Source organism: Rhyacophila brunnea, unplaced genomic scaffold (genome assembly GCF_057557595.1).
Source record: "Rhyacophila brunnea isolate RB1 unplaced genomic scaffold, BYU_Rbru_1.0 scaffold_9, whole genome shotgun sequence".
Classification (NCBI taxonomy): Eukaryota; Metazoa; Arthropoda; class Insecta; order Trichoptera; family Rhyacophilidae; genus Rhyacophila; species Rhyacophila brunnea.
The window spans coordinates 43,802,723-43,827,736 of record NW_028233361.1 but is presented as its reverse complement, the minus strand read 5'-3'; the positions used below and the strand labels follow the sequence as shown (position 1 = coordinate 43,827,736).

The window sequence follows — 25,014 nt, the reverse complement described above, 5'->3', positions numbered from 1 at the left end:
GAATCAATGATGGCAATATTAAATTCTTAAAGTAAAAAATGGTCGTTGAAGTGTCAAAACGTTCTACCACTGAAAAGTTTATTGACCAATTAAACGCTACAAATTCGAAAAAGACTGCCTTAATATTGGTTTTGGGCTTTATTGCGTATCACGGAATTTTACACCTCAGATATGGTAAAGTGTATATTACGCTAGATACGCGAATGACATTTGCCGGTTTCGCGTGACAGTTGCCAATTGATTCTGTTTTTGGGTGTTATTATTTCGGTTTGCATGTTTCAGGACCGGATTCGTGCACTTGGCTGTTGTCGGCAGGGAGATATAAGGGAAATCACGAATGGCAGCCTTATGGGTGCATGCTACACCGCTATACACAAACGTAATTATTCTGACACCGATTATGCTTATTTTATATTTTTCTCAATAAATTATATATCGTAACACAAATTACGATCGATTTATATGCTCTTCCATGTGTGAATAGAGTTGTATATTTGGAAAGTTTCATTCATTAGAGTAGCCCCATATATATGTACCTATTTTTCTATACTGAAAAGCTACATCCAAATAGATATGATCCTAGTACTTAGATAATAAAATAGTAAAACAAACAGATTATCTACTAAAACTGCTAATGCTTCATATCCTATATGAAAGTAGTGAAATAAAATTTTTGATACATAATATGTTACACTGAATGTGCGAAATTAACTATTACATAAAATGGGCAAAATTTTAGCTAATTCATGTAATAGTCAAGCCTGTCGCCTTATTCATGAATTAGGTAAATTTTCTGCTGAGTACATGAATTCGCCAGGGTATGGAATTCTTGACTGTCAACATGACAGAAGAAAAAGTAAATTTAATACGGATGGTTTTATTAGTTATAATTGGACATAATATAATATTATTATTATTAGGTTAGGTTAGGTTAGGTTTTGTAATTCTGAATTAAATTATTCAACTGAATGTCCATTTTGAGGTTAGCTATCAAGTTTCAACAAACTATCACAAACATTCAATCGACCATTGCAAGTTTGATACCCAACCACGAATCAAATCGCGAAAATACTTTTCAATAAAATTCTTCCGTTATCATAATATTATAGTTCTAGATTTTTTTTGCGCATAGTAAATAGATATGAACGTCATTGTAGGATTGGTATATTTTTATATTATAATCAATGACATTTGACACATTTGTTTAGTTTGATTAGTTGCAAAAAATACCACCGGAGCGCGATCATCTATTTTGACCATAGATAATATATGTACATTTTGACCAATGCATGAGCATTTGATACATTAGTTTAGTTGCAAAAAATACCACCGTAGCGCTACTATCTAATTTGTCCAATACATGAAGTAGGCAGAAAAATTACTGCCGAATTCACGCACTCTTCAGATATTTTGTCTAATTCATGAATAAGGCAACGGGCTTCCATTTTTCATGATTTAGGCAAAATTTTGCCCATTTCATGTAATATTCAATTTCGGACATTCGGCGTAACCAGTGGCGATTCTCCCTTGAGAGCGTTGGAGCGGTGCACACCCACCCACTCAATTTATGCGAAAAGACTTTTTTTAAATGAGTATTTAATTTATATTTGATTAATTAAAAGTGTTCTGATATATTACCGTAGTCATTAATTCATATACAAAAACAAATTCTAATATGTGTTTTTAACCGGCTATTTTAAATAATAATATTATATGTTGATGTGAGGGATATTCGCCATCGCTCGACCAAAGCGCCCAGTAATCTAATTTCGATTTCTTTGCAATGCGAAAGAGCGTCGTCTGGCGCGTGGAACAGCAATACGTAAATATTTTTTCTACGTGCTCGGGAGCGACAGTTCAAGTCGCTCTCGGCCCGAACGCAGATTCATCGGTTTTAAAACAATACAGCCCGTATCACACGTACAATTATTGTATGACAATTTTTATTCAATATTATTATAAAAATAAATTCTTTTCACAGTACGCATTTAAATTTCTGCACATGTTGACAACATTTCTCAAATTTAGGCGAAGTACAATTTAAAAATAAACTTCAAGTTTTTTTCAGTTTGATAACTAAATTCACAATGTTTATCAATTATGATATCTCTTCAAACTAGCTCTGTAATACGTCTGACTTTTGAGATAAAAATAAACTCAAAAATGAATTGTCTGTTATTTACAGCTTGGATAATTTTTATAATGCTGATGGCGCCTCAGCATTATAAAACATTTTAATCGAAAAAAATCTCATTGACACATTTACGGAAACGGTTTTACTATTAAATTTAATTTTTACTATTCCGATGACATCAGTGGAAAGCGAAAGATGTTTTTTCACACTCAAACGGATCAAGTGTTTTAGTGGAAACACCATCGCGCAATCAAGATTGAACGCATTATGTATGCTCAGTATCGAAAAAAGAATGATACAAGAGATTCCTGACTTCAACAAACGCGTAATTGAAAAATTTGTGTCGATGAAAAACAGAAGAATGGATTTCTCATACAAATGAACAATAAATCCCGGTCACTGCCAGATACGAGATATTTCGGTACTACTAATAATTCGGTCAAAACAAAATAGTTTGTGTTAAAGTTTAAAATCCATTTTTTTCAAGAAAAACTGTTTTTAGAGGTACAACAAATAATAAATAGTGAGTTATTTATTATTTCTTTTAAATGTACTAAATTAAAAAAAACCAATAGTTTTTTTTTTTGATTTTTTGGTGAAGTTTTGATGAAGGCAAATGCCTTTTTACGGCAGTCAAAAGGTGAAAAAAGTGAACTCCCAGTAAAATAACTCACCGGTCGCCACTGGGCGTAACACATATATAAAATGCTGGGTTCAAAGCCCACATAGATCAGAAATTACCCAATACGGATCTTGGATTGCGTACATAATTCGTTCCACATACATGTAATCCAAAGTACGGTTCTTCCAGTTTAAGGGAAGCCAGCGGTAAACAAAATTTGAAAATAGGTAGCCGATATACTGAATTATTTGTTAGGTTCGGTAAGGTTAGGTTTTTATTCTTGAATTCAAGAATTTTGCCAAAATCGGCTATGAAAATTGGCGCGGTTCCCGTAAACCGACTTGTACCCAAAGCACTTGTATATCAAAGCGAATTTCCCCACAAGAAATAATGGAAACTCATGATTCGTTCCAAAACCCAAAAATATTCATATAAAAATACCTTTTTATAATTTAAATAAAATATAAAGTACTTACTTAATTGAATTTATTATTATTATTAGGTAATGGAGTTTTTACCTACTTTATTGTATTGATTTATTATATAAGCTAGAGTTAAGAGTGTTGATTGTCAGTGTATGTTTACCATTGGTGAGTGTAGACAGCGCCTGAAGATGCCGAAAGGCGAAACCCGGGTCGCAAAAAACGAATTAATCCATTAGAATTTAAATTCAAATTCCATCAGGTACCTTCGGTCGATAGCATTAATATTAGTAATTTATTTCATTTGTTGTCGATGACGTTACAGGGATACGAGGCACTGCTTTCGATACTTGGCCTTTTGGGGGAGATACAATCACTTTGCTTTTATCGGAGACGACCGGATACGCCAGTTGTATTATTCGTTCATCTGTAAGTATACATGTACCCTTTTCCTACGGTATGAAGTAGAGGTAAAGTACTCATTTATGAAACTATGGATGCCGGCTCGAATTCTGCATCAGACAAAAATTACATTATTTTTGTGTGTGTTTGATCAGTACAAGGAATAATCTGTTGGGCAAATAAATAAGTAATAACCGTTCAATATAATAAAAATCTGTCAATGAAACATCTTACTGTAGAGGCCAAATGCACTACCAGGGTCCTCGACTTCGGTACAATTCGCTATTTCGTAGATTTCTTAAAATTGAGATTTTTGTCGATAATGCAAAAATTACGCTTCTATGCATTCGCTCCCCTCTCCTCCACTCTCCTAAATATTTCACCCATATAAATTTATAAACATAAGTGAGAAACGAAGAAACTGCAGTATCAATACTGACAAAAAGAAATTATGTACTCTTCATAGGATCGTGACAAAGATGGAAATAATTAGGCGTTCTGAAAGTAGTGAATCTTTTGCTTTAATCGGCCGTTCTTTCTACTTAAACCGATCTACGATGGAAATATAATTTCAATGATTGGTTCTAAAAGACACAGCATAGTGATGGATGAAATGGATAGATCTTTGCCATCATGAAACTGGTGATAAACATCAAAAAGATGTCCCTTTGAATTTTTCAATTATTCAAGCTAAGGCTCTTACTGACATATGCATATAACAGCAAACTGCATTCAAGCTATTTACTGCAAATTTGCATGCATAAACCTAAATAGAGTCCGTTGAATAGTGACGTCACGTCGCTAACATAATACGCGTCATGCCGTGACTAATGTTACCAACTTTTAAATTTTGATTCCCCGATAATTAATTTAAAATTTTGAAATTGTGAATAGGTGTAAAAATGTGCAAACGGTACCATATAAATTTAATAATTATAAATGAATAATTATCATGAACTTTAAATAATTTATTTGTTATAATATCATATTTATTTTATACTTCTTAATGCACAAAAGGATAAAGTATACCCAGTAAACATTTCCATAATATGGCAATACAGCTTCGCGGGCTCAATGACAATATTGACATTTCCATCGATCCTCCATATCTGTATACATTTTTACAATTTTAGCATTTTTTACCATCATGAATCCATCTATAGCCTAATGACGACGGGCAGTTAACTTCAATCAAGACGAACTAAACCTACTAAACGTTTGCTGTGATGAACTCATTTTAGACATAAAAGTGACAATGACAGCTCGCGCAGATCGCCGCCATTTTAAGTTCGGTGCGCATTCCTGTAGGCATCTTCGTGACGTATGCATTTTTTATAGTTTTCTTATTCGGCCGATAAAACACTAACTGCGTTGAGTGCGATTAGTGACTGTATGAATACGGCTGTTAGTAGATTGGAAAACTCAATTAAAAGAAGATTCTGACTTGGAATTTCAAGCAAGTAAAGGCTGGTTCAACATATTATCGTTTCTGTATTTTAAATACCTCCTATATGGTTTGAGTCATATTTTGAGATAATCGAAAAAAACTGTTAAAAAATAATCGTAAATGATATATAATTATTATGTTTTAACATTTTTTGTAGATCCTAATCATAAATTAAAATTGGATAATCATATTTTTTATAATATATTTTATTATGGTTAAATCATAGCTTTTTCCATCTTTTTATCACATAGGATTAATTCTATATGCACCGTGTTGAATACGTTGAATCATGTGTAAAGTCGCAGACCCCTTGTATCCATTGTTTTATGATTTGGTTCAATGCGGTTGAAAATTTTTCGACCCAATTAATTAGATACCTCTTCACATACTAGTCTGGTTCCAGGACGGTGAAATATACTATAATGTATTCAAAACGGAGATTATATTTCCAAGTTTCTATTGAGTGAAGGGATTTAGGATTTTTAATGGAAAGTTAAGTTTATTTACATTTTTAATTAATGTGATTTTGTTGTCATTTTTATAATATTAACCCTTTCGCTGCGAGCCATTTTCGCGGGAATTTATTTTCAGTCAACTGATCTGTTAAAACGGTCACTACAGCTAAAACAGATCGATTCCAAAATTAAAAAATAGATTACTAGATGAACTATATATCAGTTATTCCAAATGCACCAAGAAATAAACTATATTCGTTTCATTCTCACTAAAATAAATCGAAGAAAGTGAAGACGCTAAAAATTATCCAAGCTTTGACCGCGCGTTCAAAATGGCGGCCGTCCAGTCTTCACATACATGGTTTCTACACATACTACCGAGCAATTCGACGCGTTTGTATTTGTTATACACAGGGCTGTGTTGAATACATGCTGCCGTGTAGTTGGTTACGGTCTATGACAGATATATTATTACTAAATCACTTGTGGAATAATCAGTGGGTTATCGCTTATCGCATTTAGTAAGTCGTAAACTCAAATTTTATTACCGTTTCAAATTCTGAACCTATATTTATTTTCGTCACCATAAAATAATGTTGTCATCCACTTATTCATTAGGATGTTTTGGAGAATAAAACACTAAAAATAATTACCGCACTGCTAAAATACTATTATAATATAATTTATGAGGCGCCATCGGCTTTTTAATTGTACAAAGGGCCTGTCGAATAATCGCCAGGCATGTGAACAGAGCTAACACAGTTTCGTGGCACATAAAAAATATAAATTATTACCCATTATAATAATGTAAATATCAAACATGGAACAATGAACAAAGCCAAACAACTGGAGAGCTGTGCATCGATAAAATATTTTCCAGCATTATTTCTTCGATAATATTATGTGGTAGTGACATTTTGGCGGGTGAAATAATTATTTCACATAAATTTATAATGACAAAAAATACTAAAAACAAATCTTCAATATGTTTCTTTCGAGATCACAAATCACTAAGAAAAAATACATAACACTAACGTAATCATAATAATTAATTAAAAGGTAAATAAAAATGTTATCGATGCACACTTTTCGATGCATGACCAATGTTTTGTTTTGATAACCCTGGTGACGCATCTAGTACACCCGTCTTCGCAATGGCGCGCGATTCAAACAACTGAATAACGAGTGTTCTTTTCAAAAATATATTTCCTTGTGTTTTACTTGACATTTTTATGATCTGTTGCCTGATATGTCTACCTAAAGGTTTGAACTAATTTTTAAAGCATATAATCCACAAGTGTCTCTTCTAGTTTGGTCAAAAATACGAGATAAAGTCTATGGCATGTTTACATGCCATACGCAGTCTAAGGGTTAAAAGTATAAATAAGAGTTCCCCTTAAAATTTCCTACTCCCTCTCCTCAAATTGTAACATGGGCATTTAATCAACTATCTCTTTCTCACACCATATAGCTTTTTTTCTACCTCACACCTCATAACATTGACAATAATTAAAAGTAAAATTTTCATACGTATACTTGATAAGGCTTAGTAAGCGGAACATGTTCTATATTTTAATCAAAATAAAAATTAAACATGTGTGATAGATAAATTTTATAAAATATTTTGTATTTTATTAACAATATATTGATTAGAAGTTACTTATTCAGTTTGTGTGTTGAAGCAGTTGCGTATATATTAGTAATTCCCAACCTTCTGAAACGTTTTCTTAAAACTCAGGAAACACTTGACATGCTAACAAAATAATTGCATGTAACAGGGATAAAAAAAAACACACATTTTAACTCTACGTCTTGATTTTGATGAAATTTTTCCATTTTGAATGTCGTCGTGTGGCAGTATTGCGACAGCATTGCAGTATTGACATTATTGTATATTCGTTAGATGAAAATGTGAATAATTAATGATGTATGACATCTATTAATGGCGGCTTATAAATTAGTGTTGTAATTTAAAAAAATATATTCCACAGTTTTTGTGTTGTGTGCATTTATTCTGTTGAACAACTGATAACACAACCATAAAATTATTTAAAGTATTTATAATCACAGTGAGACCTCGATTTTACGTTTTTGAAGGGGTAAAAATGGGGTGGGGAATATACTTATTGAATATTAAGAAATCAACTCTTTCAATATTATATAGTGATGTAACGGTTTCGTTTTGTACGTCATCAATACTAGTATGCAACACAAAACTTATAAATGATGTAAACAATATGAACGAAGTATGTTAGTGACAAACGACTGTAATATTTGAGCCAAAACCTGGAATGTCACAATACCATCTGACCACCCTGACTTAAACTAATCAATTGCGTTTTGTAAACTTGGCCTTGGACTCTGCAGACGTGTCTATAAAATGATATGCTCACATGCGTCTGAACCTCAATATGTATTCCCTTCAATGATTGCCATATTATGTCTATTTACTTAATTCAATGTTTACTTAATTTAAAATTTTAATTGAATTTTGGTGTATTTCTAACGTAAATAATTGCGGGAAATAAAAATTTAAAACTGTTTATTAAATGTACTAAAACTACACACAACAAGTAGGAAAATGTGAATTCTGGGCATGTAAAACTATATTCAATTTATATTGTATATTTCTCAATTAAAAAAATATTTTATCACACTAGAAAAATCTAAAATATCAAATATATCATTTCCATTTTTTTTAATAGAAGAATGAATGAAGCCAAATAAATATCGAGACTATATGCGTGATGCAGGTGACTAGCTCATAAAGAACAAAATTCCTGACAAATGTAAAAAAAGTGAAGGTTACTGATTGCAACTAATACCCTCACATTATTCACAAGCTTTTACAAATTCTGACAAACTTGTGATTGGGAATCACCTTAAACTGTATGCAACGTTTTAAATTCTAATCTTATCTTATATTTGCAAATTGCATTACAATTGCCGTCTAATGTTAAGCTTAGGTAAGAAAGAAATAGAGTATTATGGCATGCACGATAACAATTTGAAGTTGCAACTGACACATATTATCAGAAACCACATTGAGGCTAATTGGACATTGTTATGGTGTAATTATAAAGCATCCAAACTAGTTCAGTCTGGTTATCTCCATGCGAAACTTTACGTTTGGAAAAAAACAAATGCATTTGTCAGCTTTGGGTGGTGACACTAAAAATGTAAATGTAAAACAATATCAAATTTTGTAATAATAAAGCTTATTTGACTATAGCCAGTACCGTCTCTCGATCTTGGTTGATTGAACTGCGCTGAAATATCCGTACAGACTATAGAGCTAATCATTGTATATTTTCCTTCAATCATTGCTGTATCTGATTGGGGTATAGACTGGACACCAGGTCCACTGTACGACACGTCTGGGCACCGCACAAATTAATGAAATGATTTAAGGTTCCAATAACTTGTGTCGATCGTTTGCTATCAGATTCCAATCTTGCACAGAAATACAGCAATATTGTGAATATTATTTATAGACCTGACCATATTGCGCAATATATTTTGAGAACTGTCCGTGATTGCACAATAGTGCCGATACATATTGCTCAACATTCTTGATTATTTAGTCGATATACTAAAGTTTTAGGTATATTGTGCCCAATGACATTAATATGGACGAAGCATCTGGAAAAAAAATGACACTCACTTTTTGGCGGGTCTGCCGAATGGCATAATCTGTTCTAACGCCATTACAATAAAGGTGATATTGCTATAAATTCTCGATGCTCTTTGTCGGGTCTGCCGAATCGTTCGGTTAGAACGGGTTCGCTCAAACAAACATTGATACTAGAAACACTGTTCTAACGCCATTACAATAAAGGTGATATTGCTGTAAATTCCCGATGCCTGATATCGCATAAAGGATATTGCGTGACATCTACCTATGCACGTGCAAATTGTACGTTTGAATTTACTTGCTAGCTACTGTACTGAGTGCTTCGTCCATTAACGCCCATAGACCGCGTCGAGCGAGGCTCACTAGGTGCGACAAGCGTACATATAAAACCATAATCACACGCCTCCTACCCGCTACCTCTTTTATCAATGTGTGGCGCGCGCCGATTACCGTCGCCTCGTGTTTCATTGCGAAACAATAAAATTTATTAACATGTTTGTCGGCTAATTCATTTTCACAATGATGCCATTGTACTAGTAGTAAGTAAATAATTGCAAAGACCTTGAAGATATTGGATTATCCTTTGCGAAGCGAAACTAATAATAGTAATAATAATTCATGTATTTAAAACACACGTTCAATTGTTTTGGCAGAGCGGACGGCCAGCGCAATTTTAATCCAGACGGACCAACAGTACTATACTTATAGTATTTGTACCTACTATAATTTTGGTGTGTGTGCGTATATGTAAGTACGATATAAAAGGGATATTGTACGCCCAAATCGGTGACAAAAATATGGCAACACTGTAAAATTCATTACATTTTAATTTAGTCACGATGTCATCCTCAGACAGTGACGACACGTTGTCGATGGTGAATTTACTCAATTTGCAAAGGCGAAGAAGATATTGGGTTCATCCTTGGCGGAGTGAAAACAAGAAAAATGCTACATTTAATGTATTTAAAGAGCTGAATTTGTATCCAGAACTATTTCAAAACTTTTATAGAATGTCACAAGATACTTTTAACGTATTGCTAGAAAAAACAAGAGAGAAAATTACAAAGCAGCGTACTAACTAGAGAGTTCCTGTCAGTCCCGAAGAACGACTTCTCATTACTATAAGGTAAGATAAAAACAATTATTTTCTCGGGGACGTGTTCAAAATAGGTCAAGGTTTACGAGTCAATTACAAATAGCTAAGAAATTATTTTCATAATATATTTTTACTAAATCGGTGAATAAAATGATAATTGGTAGGTACATACTTTGAAAATGTACAATCACATAAGTATTTTAATAAACGAAATACGACTGCTTAAAATTTTACAAAACATAAGTTTAAAATATTATTTATCTATGGTATATCAATATATAAGTCTATGAAAACATATAAACATATTTAGAGCATGTCACCGTTAATGTTTCCTATATTTAAAATTATGTTAGCATTTAATTACAAAGAAACTTATACCTGTAGGTAGGTACACCTATATAAAGTATTGCCATTTAATACTTCCGATTGTTAATGGTATAATCGGTAGCATATTCTGTATGAGAATATGATGGCAAGTGCTGATTTTCTTTTCCTTTCAACACTTGCTCAGCCAAATTCAAAACACCAATTCTAAAAATCCTTCTTTCGTCATTTGACATGTTTTTGACATCTGGTAGGATGCTGATAAAAAATGCCATGTCTGGATCGACTGTTTTTTCAGAGTTAATCTCCAGTTGTTTTTTTTTTCGTTTCGAAATAATTAAATGCAGACGCATTTACATCTTGCAATGTTTTCTTTCTCTTTCTTTCGTTTAGATTCAATACAGGATCCGATGGTCCGGCTGACTCACGACTTGTCTCTTGCATATCAGGATCATTGTCGTGCTCATTTTCTAAATCAACGAAACTCTCCGTTGTTGATGTTGATGTAGTTAGTGAGCGAGGAATATTGCCTGTTGTGGTCCTAGATTTCATAAATCTATCAATAAATTTTAAACTCTCTGCCAAGTAATATGGTTTCACTGGCTTTGCAGCAGAACCTGATGGCGGAATCCTCTTAATATATCTTATATATCTTCCTCTAATGTTCCTCCACCTCTCCTTGCAGTCATTCACTAAAATAAAATAAATATATACAATATTAACTAAAGTTAGTGTTTTCTTTTTGTTTTAGATATTTTGCCACGGGTTGCTCCTTCAAGTCAATTTCCTTTTATTTTCTTAAGGGACAAACGACTGTTCGTAAAATAATACATGCCACGTCTAAAATAATTTGGGAAATTCTACAACCAGAATATATGCCAGTACCGACAAAAGAAAAGTGGTTAGAAGTAGCTGCACGCTATCACGATTTATGGAATTCGCCTAATTGTATCGGCAGTATCGATGGAAAACATATACGAATAAAATCACCGCCGAAATCTGGTTCAACTTATTACAATTACAAAGGTTATTTCTCCATCGTTTTGTTAGGTGTTGTGGATGCCGACGGTTTATTCTTGACAATTGACGTGGGAGAGTATGGGCGCAACAGTGATGGGCGTGTATTACAAGAGAGTAATTTCGGGAAAGCCTTGCAAAGAGGATGTTTGGACCTACCGGAGAGATCAGCTCTTATTGGGGAACAAACTACAACCGGTTTCCCGTATTATTTCGTGGGCGATGAAGCTTTCCCTTTGAAAACTAATTTGATGAGACCGTTTCCCAGAAATGTTCTAACGAACGAAAGGAGGATATTTAATTATAGATTATCAAGAGGACGTAAATCCGTAGAGTGTGCATTTGAAATGTTAGTTTCAAAATTCAGAATACTGCATACGCCTATTTGCTGTGATCCGAATAAAGTAGACACCATGGTGCAAGCAATGTGCGTATTGCATAACTTTATACGAATTCGTGATGGAATCACTTCAGTGCCCTCGGTACATAACCGTATATTAACAGGGAATTTAGAACAAATAATGTACCGACAAATTTAAGAAATCGTCTTTGTAAATACTTTTGCCAAATTGCACCGATACCGTTTCAAAACAATTATCGCTTATAATAAAATAATACATGAACATTAAAAATACCTGTTTCATTTACTGTCCTGGAAATTTCCCTCCATGCTGCATCCTGTACGTCTCTGTTGCTATAGTCTGATCGACTATGGTCATAAATGCATCTTTGTTGTTCCCTAATTCAACAAACCTGACGTTGAATGCAATATCATCCATTTTATTGTTAAATTAATTATATAATAACTGTATAATAATTGGCACACTTTGCACAATTGCACCTATGAAAAATATTACTGTTGAGTATTCACTATGAGCTATGTACGCGCACTGCCTGGAATAAATGCTGTATAACCGACCGACGGCGCGCGCCTGTTGACGACGCTTCGACAAGCGAGTAAAATCAAGTCCGTCGCGCCCATCTCGCTTATCACATCCAATGGGCTTTGACGTATTTGAATATATAGTCTTTTCATTTTATTGTCGTGCTATGACGTCAAAGGACGCCGCGCTTAACTGTGTATGCGTTGAAATATAAAGCGGGCGAGGCGTTATTGTTGTCATACGCTGAGTAGACTCTATTGTATTTTTCGTGACTCATCGGCCAAAATTGCAAAAATGAGCGCGCACAGCGCGCGCGTGATTCTGTGGGCACTATCGCTAAGGGTTAATAATGTCATTGATTGTGCCAATCAAATTAAAATTTATCACATCAATGAATATGGGTACGTTTCTATCAATTAAAGTCTTTGGAACAACCATAAACCTCAAATTATTTTAAGACTTGCTGGTTCAAATCATAACGTACATGTAATTTGGCTGATTTTATTAAGTTTTACGTTGTCTGGCGGTCTGTTGACAGTATTGTATCATTGTATTCCCTTGTGATTTGTTCATAGACTTATTTATTTATAGAAAAGTGATGGGTTAATTGAGCCCATATACGGAAAACGATAATGCTGTTTTTCGGTAAATCAGTTTAAATTACGCGGCTTACACCTATGCATGCACAAACCAAATATTACTTTGATATTCTAACAATAGGTGGCAGCAGACAGTCCAAACTGACCACGCGGGGTACGCTGTTTACCCGTATACCATAATATCTATGCTGTACACGACATACACACAATTCATGAATGCGGACGGTCGCGTCATTTCCATTTGTTATTTGATAAATTTGTCACTTCAGAGTATATGAAATCTGAATCTATTTGTTCAAAAAAGCGTGTCATTTATGAAACTAATTATTACGTCAAGAAGGAATAGTGGTCAAAGTTATGAAACTTGTTACAGAAAACGGTGTATGTGGGTAAGTGCTCTCAAAAATTGTGCAATACAATATTTTCAGCCGTTGAACAAAATAGTTTGTTTTCCATGTTTTGGGAAATAGGAAATAAAATCCAACGGTGCAAAGAAACCTTTTGTTTTGTTCGCATTTTGTGAAACCAACAAAGTGCTGATTGGTTAAAAAATATATTGGAATTTATCCCAATAAATGTTGAAAATGGATCTCCTAATGAAGACCTTCAAGTGACTGATTAAAAACTTAGTGTAAAGAATGTTACCATCAAAATCAGAGTTCTACGATTATTTTATGTTATGCAGAAAAACAGCGTTAAATTTGTTACCCCATATTTTATTATAAACATAGTGGTATATCCAATAAAGTTTTTTTGTTTAATTAACCGTGTTCTCAATTACTCAAACTGACTTTATTATTAATTATTAACAATTATATATTTTCGATAATGGGTATCTCCACAATAATCAACTGAAATGTTTAACCCATCGCGCCCTATCGGCGGCAATTTGGCGCCGGTGTTACAGGATGCAGGACGTGATGAAAATCAAAAAAAAAAAATCATATTTTGATTTTTTTTAAGTTGAAATTACTTAATAATATATGTAGCTATCATTTTATGATGTTAGTTATATACAGTATAATATAATTTTATAGAATTATTTGATTTATAAAATCTATTTTTATTAAAATTTGTCAAAATAATGATCAGTTCGCTAGGTATGAGGTGTTTGAGACAGTAAAAAACATAAAATGGCCCACCATCTTCTAAATATCTTGAAAAGTGTTATATTTAGCTCCAGTTTTAGTATATCTTCCTTTTATTATTAATTCTATCACGGACTTTTTATCTATGTTATTTTGTATAAAAAAAAGGCTAAAAAAACCCAAAAAACTATATTTGACATGTTTTTTTCATTCCACTTATACACAAAGTTTACTTAAAATGTAAATACTTAATAGAAAAATTCAAAACCTATAAATATTTAAAAGATTTATTTGAATTGAATGAATAATACATGAGTTATATGCCCACGGTGGCCGCGCGGCATAAGCGTTGGACTATAAAGCCGTAGTTCCCAGGTTCGAATCCTGGGTCTGGCAAGTACACATATTGTTTTTCAATTTGTGTGTGTCAGGGTATGGACCTAATAGGTTGAGCAAGTGGCTGACATTCATTTCTCGTAAAAAACAAAATCTGTCAATACAAACCTCCACTCTGTGGAGGCCCATATGATCCTATCAGGATCGGACATGGTCGGAAAAAATATATCAATTTTAGTAATCAGTGTGCCTTTTTAAGTGATCCTGAAAAATTAAATCTGTGTGGAATGTGGAACATTCGGTATCTGTTGTTTAATTTGTAACAGAAATTATTAGTCTGCAAATTAATATTGTCAAGCCAATTTCCCTATCGCGTTATATTGTAGTGATTCAAGCGAGTTACGTTATCAATGTTGTTTGTACAAAGCTTCATTAAAAATACTTTGCTCTAATCAGCCTCTCCTTTGTTTGTTCACCGTTTATTATCTAGATCACAATTGTAAGCGGGAGAATTAATATTATGTCATCATTTTCCTCGATAAAATTTTCCTCTGATATTTTGCAACAAATTGCACACTTTAATCGGACTACGACATGTGTTAGGGCTTTATGCATAGAATATTGGTAATATTCAAAACTAGCTAGTTAATAACGCTATGCATAGAAGAAAGTTGAATGACAAATAAGTAAAACAGTAATTAACACAATGATGTTGAAGTAAACTGATATATTAGTATTTTGTGATTGTGATCTTTGTCGTCACAACCACAAAATAAAAGGAAGTTTCTAACTGGGATAGAGTATAGTATATAGATACTAGTATAGTTAAATAGCAAAGAGAGCATGAGACACAAGAGAAACAAAAGGAAGGGCCATGAGTTACCTGATCTTCTTCAAGCCGAACAATAATTACTTCCGCAACCTCGCAACTGACAACTGTAAAATTTAATTAGAAAACAAGAAGGGATTACACGGCTGAAGGCACGTGCAATCCATGGTTAAAGAGGTACATAATAAAGTCCTGGACGCCACACGATCTTGAGACCGTGAAAGATTATAATTATTTAACAGTGTGGAATAAAGTGGGAACAATAAATAAAAGAGCAATTTATATACTTGACAGAAACTATATTATCGTCAAAGCAAGAGTTTAGAAATACATTAAAAGGTTATTAAGCGGCTCGATATTGAAATTTGGAAATACTAAAATAAATGCAAGCAGCTAAGTTTGAAAAGAAACATTGGAAGAGTAGTGAATCAAATAATATATTTAAAATACCAAACTGGAACGATCAGAGGCTTCAAGCACTGCGGCTGCAATCGTGCTCCGTTAAGTGACGTCCATTATAAATGTTGGGTAAAACTCGAGCGGAGCACGACTATACTAGACGACAGTCAGAATCAAAAAGCCATGTTGCTGCGTTCGCACATCCATCCATCCATTCCATCAGCGACATCTGTTTTAATCGCGTACGCTCCATCGACGTGACCATAGATAATCGTCGAGGTTGCCAGTGGTATGAAAGTTAGTTATGTTCATTTTGAACATAACAAAACCTTCTATGGAAATGGAGCCTAAATGTTTAAAATTGAAGCAAAAAAAGACCTCTGGTCTACTGATTAATATAGCTACAAATGACTTTGCATCACAGGTTTATTTGAAGAGAAGTTCACAGTTCTGCTACGACATTTCTCTATAGTTTCAGATTCACCCAATTAGTTGATTACATACTGATGGCTCAGGTCCATGATACAACTAGGAATTGGTAGTTTTGAGTGATGGCTTATCAAAGTTTTGACTCACCTACACTGAACGTAGAAAAGTGACAAAAACATAGGCCCTACGAGGACAATTAGTAATTTTTTGAAGTTGTAATTTTGTGGAACTAAAGGAGCTATATATGAATACAATGGCTAACATAACCCACAAATTGAAATTTTTGACTTATCGTACTATGAAATTAAGCCATCGATACATGATTATAAATGTGCAGATATTGCCTACAATTTAATATATCACTTATCTCCGTATCAAACCAGACATTTGAATTTATAATCTTTATTTTGAGAATTTTTTTGAGAAAGATTTTGGAAAACGCACTAACGGGTCATTTAAGCGACATTTTATTGTTATTTTTACATCGTCACTTCGATATGTGCGCTACCGAATTATCTACCAATTGAATTGACCAAATTTGAGAAATATCCGATATAAATACCTCTAGAAAGATACTCCCATGTCAATTTTATGTAGGCAGTCAAAAGCAATACGTTGTCCATTGTTTTTAAGATGAATAATCACGTAAAACACTGAGAAATGTGTAAGTATACTCGAACAACATCTTGTTGGCTACGTGTTAAAACTGTGAACTACCAAGCTCCTCCCATTTAGTCGACAACAGCGCCTTCCGGTTTTTGCCTAAATCTTCTTGTTAGAGAGTAGGTTGGTCATGTAAACAAAGCAACAAATGTCAAACCAGAACGCGAGCCGCCATTTTATTTTCGGCGCTGCCAATAGAAGAAGAAAACGTTTGTTACCAATACAACAACCACACTTACTACCGTTTGATTCGAAAATCGAACTGCCTTAAAAATCTCTGAAATGCGTATATGATACCTTCTATCTAGGAGTGCAAATTCTTTGAGTTCATGTCATCTTCGCCTTCAGCAGTTAGAAGTACTGTTATTTAAAATTTACCGTTTTTCATAAATTACTGAAATAATTTTTAATTCACATACCTACCTACAATGGTGGTAAACGTATGAAACCTGTACAATATAAATTGAATAATAACTCATTAATAGTTAATATTCTAAACATTAAATAATAATTTAATAATTACTTTATTATGTAGTATTTTAATATAATTCAAGGGGGCAATATAGTAGTCATTTTGGGGAGCAACTGGTATAAATGACTTCGTCTTGCAGCTCACATAAAAGACAAAGAGGATGCAGACGTGACGGATGCTACCCTTCAGAGCATGAAAGGTCACTCCAATCTGACATACTTTGACATAAAGCTGCGAGTTTCGGTGGAGTTCATCTGGAGTCCATATATATCTAAGACGATGGTTGATCAGTTCATAACGTGGTAAGTTTGTCTAATGGCCATTAAATTATACCATATAATTCATCGTTGAAACTAGAAAATTGTGTTACTCCAAAAACATTACTTTACAGGAGAGACAAAAAATATTATAGTTTCCTATACAAATCTATGCGCTATAGATGTTATCATCTATGAAATTAATAATGTTACAATTTTTATGGAATTACATCATTTGCCAGACGGGTATTAACAACGGCCACTAAATGGTATTCAAAGTCAATTTCACCCACAATTATTCTTGATTTCCTATTTATTATCATATCGTCGCTATAGGATTGGTTTGTCGAATATCCGTTTTTGTCAAAATCAACCTTTTAATGCAGAATGTTTTTTTGTATCTAAATGGACTAGAACCATCCTTTTCTGTAAATTACTTTGTAATGGTAATGAATACATCATTCATATGCTGTAAAAATAACAATTTAAATATCTCCATATATTTAAATATAGGATTATGAAATTTGTTTTTCGTCTCCTGAACATTTGGTCTATTCGACAAACCAATCCTACAGCGACGATATGTTTTCCATACACCACGCGCTATTACGTTTTCACATTTTTTGAGCCAAGACCCTGGATGGCATGTAAATATTAGGATATCTAGACCAATTATTACTTCAGTCAAGCCTAAATTGGATATAATCAACCATCATGGGAATCATGTCATAATAGCCGATTGGCTCAAAGAATTCATTATTAGCACCATCCCCCTTAAACAGGTTTTGTAACCAACAATTTCACTTACATATATTTGTATATTCTTCAGGAAAAACAGTGGCAGTCCACCCAGTACGATAATAGTGGGATGCGGTACTACGATAATCAGAGAGCAGAATGCTTCTGTTAAGGCTCTGGAGGAATACCGAACCAACCTGACACGCCTCGTGCAACCTATAGATAACTTGGCGGCGCGCAAGACCAACATTTTGTGGACCCTTCAGGAGCCTGTCGACACGGAGAAGCTTAGCCCAGAGAACAAACCAATCACTGAACAACAGATTGATATGTACAATAGAGTTGCTGTAGAAGTAAGTTGTTGAATCCAAACATTCAAATCATTTACTTTTCATATTTTTCTAAATAAAATTAATTGCCTATCAACATCAACAAAGATTTTGACGAAAATCCTTCTTTCATATAAAGAAAGTGAGGCTCAAAAAATGAATATAGCAAGCACACACAACAGAAGTGACAAATGTTTGTTTGAGCCGGCTCGCACATGTAAACTCGCCTCATCTGCAACACAGCCATAAACCAAACCTTGCAATGTTGCATTCATGTTGCATAGCTGGCCGTGCACATAATGAGTCTAGCAACCTCTCGAAACGTCAAAGTCGTCAAAAAAATGAAACATTAACCATTAACATAACAGCGATTATTATATATTGTATTGAGTACAGAAATCTTCTGAACTGCTCTATTCTTGTATAAACATATATGCACATATATATTTCAAATCTCTTGGACCAAGTCGTAAATTGGTGCGCTCGTCTGTCATTTTATAGGAGATACGGCGACCGGTGATGTTTGAATTAAAATAGCCCACTCGTAGCAGTTTGTGCATGCGTAACTGCAGAACTGACGGCGATGCGAGTCGCGTGAAATTTGTTGCTAGCGACATCAGATGTTGTTTTCAAATTAAAATGTTGCATTCTACCAATGTGCGGAGCTCCATTTGGTAACGTGTGTTTTGTGAATAACAACTAGATATGTCACATCGACGTATTCGATATGTTGCAGACGAGACGAGTTTAGATGTGCGAGCCGGCTTACTCTTCATTCTCAGACATGTAGATTTTTTGAAGTGTTTTAATATTACTGCTGTTTTTATCTATCATTCACGAAACCTAAATCTCTTTTTACTGCCATATGTTAATATGTACTAACACAATAATCAAAACATAAATCGATAATTTTTTTATTTCTGTCTACAATAAAAGTTTTCTTCTATATATAGATAAAAAATTATCATTCATCCAATGCCCGAAATGGAGCAATCAGCATTATACACGCTTTGATAACCTTTTGTTTCAGATACTCCACTTGTATGAGGAGAGTTTAGGCGGATGTTATTTTATGAATCCTGAAGATAGGGTTTATTTATGTCATTTCAATGTTTTTATTTATAATGCTATCATTATGTTTATCTATAGATGTTGACCCACTCGAGCGCAAAGTTGTGGGAGTCGTCGCGTTTGGTAGTGGCAGGCTCCCTATCACCGGACGGTATAAGCCTTAGTGACACGGCCCTCAAGCACGACACGCAGATCTTGCTGAACATGTACTGCAACGACCATATGAACTTCAACGATGGCACCTGTTGCTCCTCTGCAGAAGCCTACACCACTCTTCAAGTTGTCACCTATTCCATATTTCTCGTCTGGTACATATTTTTGTCATAGCTTATATATTAGACTGACATATGAGACACTAGTGCTTTTGTTCTTGTGAAATACGGAAAGAAAAAGTAACCGATATACAAAATGATAAATACACAGATTCGATTTGAACGACATTTAACAATCTATTATTATTTTTCAAATGAATGAAATCAATGATTGGATTTAGCCGCAAGCCTTTCTACCCAGCTGTTCCATTTCTATGAATATCCAGCGGGTTCCTTTAGATATGCACGTCGGTAGCACGTTCATGTAAACCACTCGTGATCAAAAGCAGTGGAATGTGGGCGTCGCACTTTAATCCACCATTCCATCGCTGCTATCTGACCACTTTATCTACGGATGAATTGTTAGTGTATTATTTTTGAGAGGTTTTATCTTGTAACTTTGGAAGTTTTTGAAATATTGAGATGAAACTAAATTAGCACTTACAATGTGGTCCATAATCTGTGCGAGTTTCATCAACATTAGTCCTGTAATTTTTTAGTTATAACGGATAGTCTGATAAAAATTAAAAAAATATATATTTGGATAATAGAGATAGATGATTTTATTATTACTGTCGAACAAGATCTTCTTTTCAACGTGTTAAAACTGTGAACTAATAAGCCCCTCCTGTTTTTAACCGCACTTTGACTCCAGCGACTTCCGGTTAGATTAGTTAGGTTAGATCTTCTTGTCGGACAGTAGTAATGTTATTAATATGGCTCAATACCTGATATTTACAAGACGTGTTGTAACAATGGTGTGGTTATAAAACTTAATTGCAAAAGACAACGAAAAATCACCGCACTATAAACTTCTAGTAAAATCGTCATTTTCTACAATTATCGATCGGCATAGCTAAACAATTGTCCATTTTTGTGTAAAAGCATGTACTACAGAATGATGAATAGGCATATCTTAAGGGGAAGACGCATGCCAGCAGAGAACCTAGCGGAAATATACGAAGCTTGCAATTTGAGATTTTTTTTTGATAATTTACAATTTCAACTGTATTATTTAATAAATATGTATCCGAAAACATTAAAAAGATTTTTTATTTTTTTTTAAACTTAAAGATAAACTTACAATTGTAAAAAAATGTAATAAAATGTGAATTCGTTGCAGGGTCAAATCTTATTATTGCATTATATTTTATGGTCATAATTATCATTAAAATTTAGTTTATTAAGTTTTAGATTTTATGTGGTGTAGATTTTTGACTAATTCATCGTTTTAATATTTTTTATATATATTTTAAAAAACATCGATTTTTATAAAAATATAAATGTCTATAACTTGAAATCCTTTTTATTTATATCAACTCGAGCTTCAATATTGTGACCATGCCTAAAATAAAATTTGATATAAATAAAAAGGATTTCCAGTTATACATATTTATATTTTTTTTAAAATCGATGTTTTTTAAAATATATATAAAAAATATTAAAACGATGAATTAGTCAAAAATCTACACCACATAAAATCTAAAACTTAATAAACTAAATTTTAATAATAAATATGGCCATAAAATATAATGTAATAATAAGATTTGACCCTGCAACGAATTCACATTTTTTTACAATTGCCAGTTTATCTTTAAATTTAAAAAAAAATAAAAAATCTTTTTAGTGTTTTCAGATACATATTTATTAATTACTACAGTTGAAATTGTAAATTATCAAAAAAAAACTCAAATTGCAAGCTTCGTATTTTTCCGTTAGGTGCCTCTTTTCGCCTCTGATAGTATAAGCATCCCCCTTAATGGTCATTTTTAAGATATTGAGCCGCTTGGGCTGAATAATAATTCGAGGTAAAACTAGACATTTGGTAATTAGAACCCTATGAAATACCAAGATGGCGGTCTAAATAATAACACTGCTTATTTTTTCTGATTGAATTGATTATTTTTTAAGCAATTGTATTAAATTTAATGTATAAAAAGCCCTAACAAACTTTATGAGATACATTATATGTGTATACATAATGTATATTATTTATTTAACACATGCATGGACACTCGAATTAGTACATTACAATATAAATTATACTGAATGTTTACCTCCGTTTCTTCCAGTATGATCATCGCAATCGTACTAACCTTGTACCGCTGGGTAGAGACCGCTCGCCGCGGACGTGACTACATCCCCGTCGCCACGAACCCAACTGTACCCGCCACAACCGACAGCTACCAAGTCTTCACCGCCCTGTCGACACTCGGCCTGATAGTCTGCTACTTCTACCTCTGCGACCGCACCAATTTCTTCATGAAAGAAAATAAATACTACTCCGAATGGAGCTTCTGGCTTCCCGTCGGCTACGTCCTGGTCTTGGGACTATTCTTCACGGAAGACGCTAGAAGCCCGAGGGTTCTACACCGCGATCAAACCGTAGAGTGGCGAGGATGGATGCAGCTTTTAGTTCTCGCAGCGCAGGTGACAGGAGCTGTTCGACTTCTACCGATACACATGCTGATGAGATCTTTGAGCAGTGCATATTTATTTCTAACAGGCTATGGCCATTTTTGTTACGCATGGCATACCGGTAATACAGGAATCGTACGCTTGTTCAACGTTTTATTTCGACTCAATTTCATGACGGTTGTTCTGTGTCTTACTATGAATCGTCCATACCAATTTTACCATTTCGTTCCATTGGTGTCTTTTTGGGTTGTTTTGCTCTACGCTGTACTGGCGTTACCTCCACATGTGACCGCACACAGCAGTGAAAGTCATCCTTATCAATACTTTTATCTAGTCTTAAAATTCATAGGACTCTTCGTTATAATTACTGTCCTTTACATGTCGGAAGTGTTCTTTGAGAAAGTATTCGTGACACGTCCGTGGAAAGCATTATTCGTTACGACAGATGATGATATACAGCAATGGTGGATCCATTGGAAGCAGGATAGATACTCGATGACGTGCGGTGCCGTATTCGCTGCATGCTTTTTACTGGCACAGAGACACGGCTTATTAGACGACAGCTCACACGGTAATTTATTATCACCGAGACTTGCCATCGGCGCTGCTCTGTTTGCTCTTGGAGTATTAGGCGGATGGTTAGCTTTGCCGTTCATTTGCGGAGGATTACAAGAATGCGATGAAGTCCACAGTTATATCGGTGCCGTCCCTATAGTTAGTTACATCGTGTTAAGAAACGTATCCGGGGCATTACGGTCGCGTTATTCAAGTTTTCTCGCATGGTTCGGAGACATATCTCTCGAGTTGTTTGTCTGCCAGCATCACATCTGGCTGGCGGCTGATACTCACGGGGTGTTAGTTCTCTTACCGAACGCTCCGAATCTGAATCTTATGCTCACGTCTTTCATATTTGTTTGCGCGGCTCACGAAGTAAGGCGACTCACTTGCGTTCTCCTGCCCGTGGCAGTCCCGAGTGATTTACGAAAATGTTTACGCAACTTTGCCGTGTTTATTGCAATACTTATACCGATAGGCATACACGATGGGATGTTTTAATAACGCATAGTTTATTTATTGCCAAATGCAGTGAGGATATTACTGTAATGTTTGCAAAACTTGTTGCTATAGGGCGGAGGTCGGTAAACTACGACTCGCGGGTCACACGCTTGGCTTGGCTTGGCTCTTCAGAAATATAGGATGGGAAAATTAAACCGCGGTAACCGCTTTTATCAGCATGTATTCTGTCAAGAGATAAAATTCAGAGTCAGGAAATTATAGAAGTGATCGTGTGATAAGTACCTGCACAACTGAACTGCATGGTTATTTTTCACATTAGTTTTAAGGAGTGCTTGTGTGTTTTGTGTAGTTTAATTTTTGTAAAGTTATACATGTAAAAATGTATTTATGGATCTCGAAAAAATTCTAAACCTGTGCGATAACTCGTATATAGTTATTCAGTCTCAAACGTTTGCGGCCGCCCTTGTTATACGATGATGCATTTTTGTATTTAATGAAACTTTTTGTATTTGAAAAAAAACGCAGCTTTTCAATGAGATCACATGTAACAAGACTTAATATTGTCTTTCATTTGTAAGTAGTGATAGACCCGCATAATAACTATTATAATATTAGCAATAACGAACACTTCAATATGTTTTATTTGGGTATAGGACGATTCGGTGCCGGGACAATTGGGCGCCATGCAATCGAATGAAATTAGAAAATAAATAAACGTTCGTGAATTATAGATATTTTTAAAATATATATTTAAATATGCACTCGTAAATAATGATTTAATTGTGCATATGAGAACGAGAAGAGAGTTCTTATATTTTTATATAAAGCCTCAAGGCATGATTATTCTCAATCCACAATAAAAAACATTATGTTAAAAGCAAAATGAATTAAAACTACTAATTAGTATGTCGATACATACCTCGTCTACTTTATGTATAAAATCGTAAATGAACGTCTATTTATTTCATTCAACAGTGCGGTGCCCAATTGTCCTGGCGTCCAGTTCTCCCAGACCCGTTTTAGTTATATTTTATTTGTCATACTTGTTTTTAGAATATACCTATTATTATAAAGAAGACCGGTTTCGTTCTAGCGGACATTTTCAATTGGATTAGAATGAAACAACCTAGTACAGAATTTAATTTACTAGTCAAATGCATAATATGGTGTGCCATCACGAATGAGCAGTTTGAACAAATTTTCGAAGATAGATTGCTAAGCCCAAAGAGATTGAATCACTACAGTAAAGGGAGTTACACAAACTTTTATATTACAGCACTTTGATAGCGATTCAAGAACGTTTTTAGTATTATTGAATTGGTAACTGTAGAATAAAATAATATTCTCTGCGTTGCATGCATTGCTGCAAATAGAAAATTGTTAACATTTTGCTTTTGTTACTTATTTATATAGTGATATTTATGATACTTGTAACACTAAGGCGTGTTTATGTCAGTGCGGCTCTGGCAAATAAATCGCAGAGCACAAGTGTGAAGCTTGCTATAAATAAATCTGCAATGCGTAACATGTTTTCAATGTCACTTTCATAATATTAATAATAATATAAAACCCTTTTTTGCATAATAGAAGGTTTACCTTCAACTTTTTTGTACATAACGTA

General features: G+C 34.1%; 1 protein-coding gene across 1 annotated transcript; it reads left to right on the top strand.

Annotated features, from left to right (window-relative positions):
- The first annotated feature begins 25 nt into the window (after positions 1-25).
- Positions 26-24,266, top strand: LOC147063700 (N-acetylneuraminate (7)9-O-acetyltransferase). Its single transcript, XM_085959835.1, has 7 exons — positions 26-174; positions 283-379; positions 3,504-3,607; positions 17,392-17,554; positions 18,339-18,600; positions 19,726-19,955; positions 22,031-24,266. Exons 1-7 carry the CDS (start codon positions 39-41, stop codon positions 23,430-23,432), a joined length of 2,394 nt encoding a protein of 797 aa, XP_085815961.1. The 5' UTR covers positions 26-38; the 3' UTR covers positions 23,433-24,266.
- The last annotated feature ends 748 nt before the right edge of the window (positions 24,267-25,014 follow it).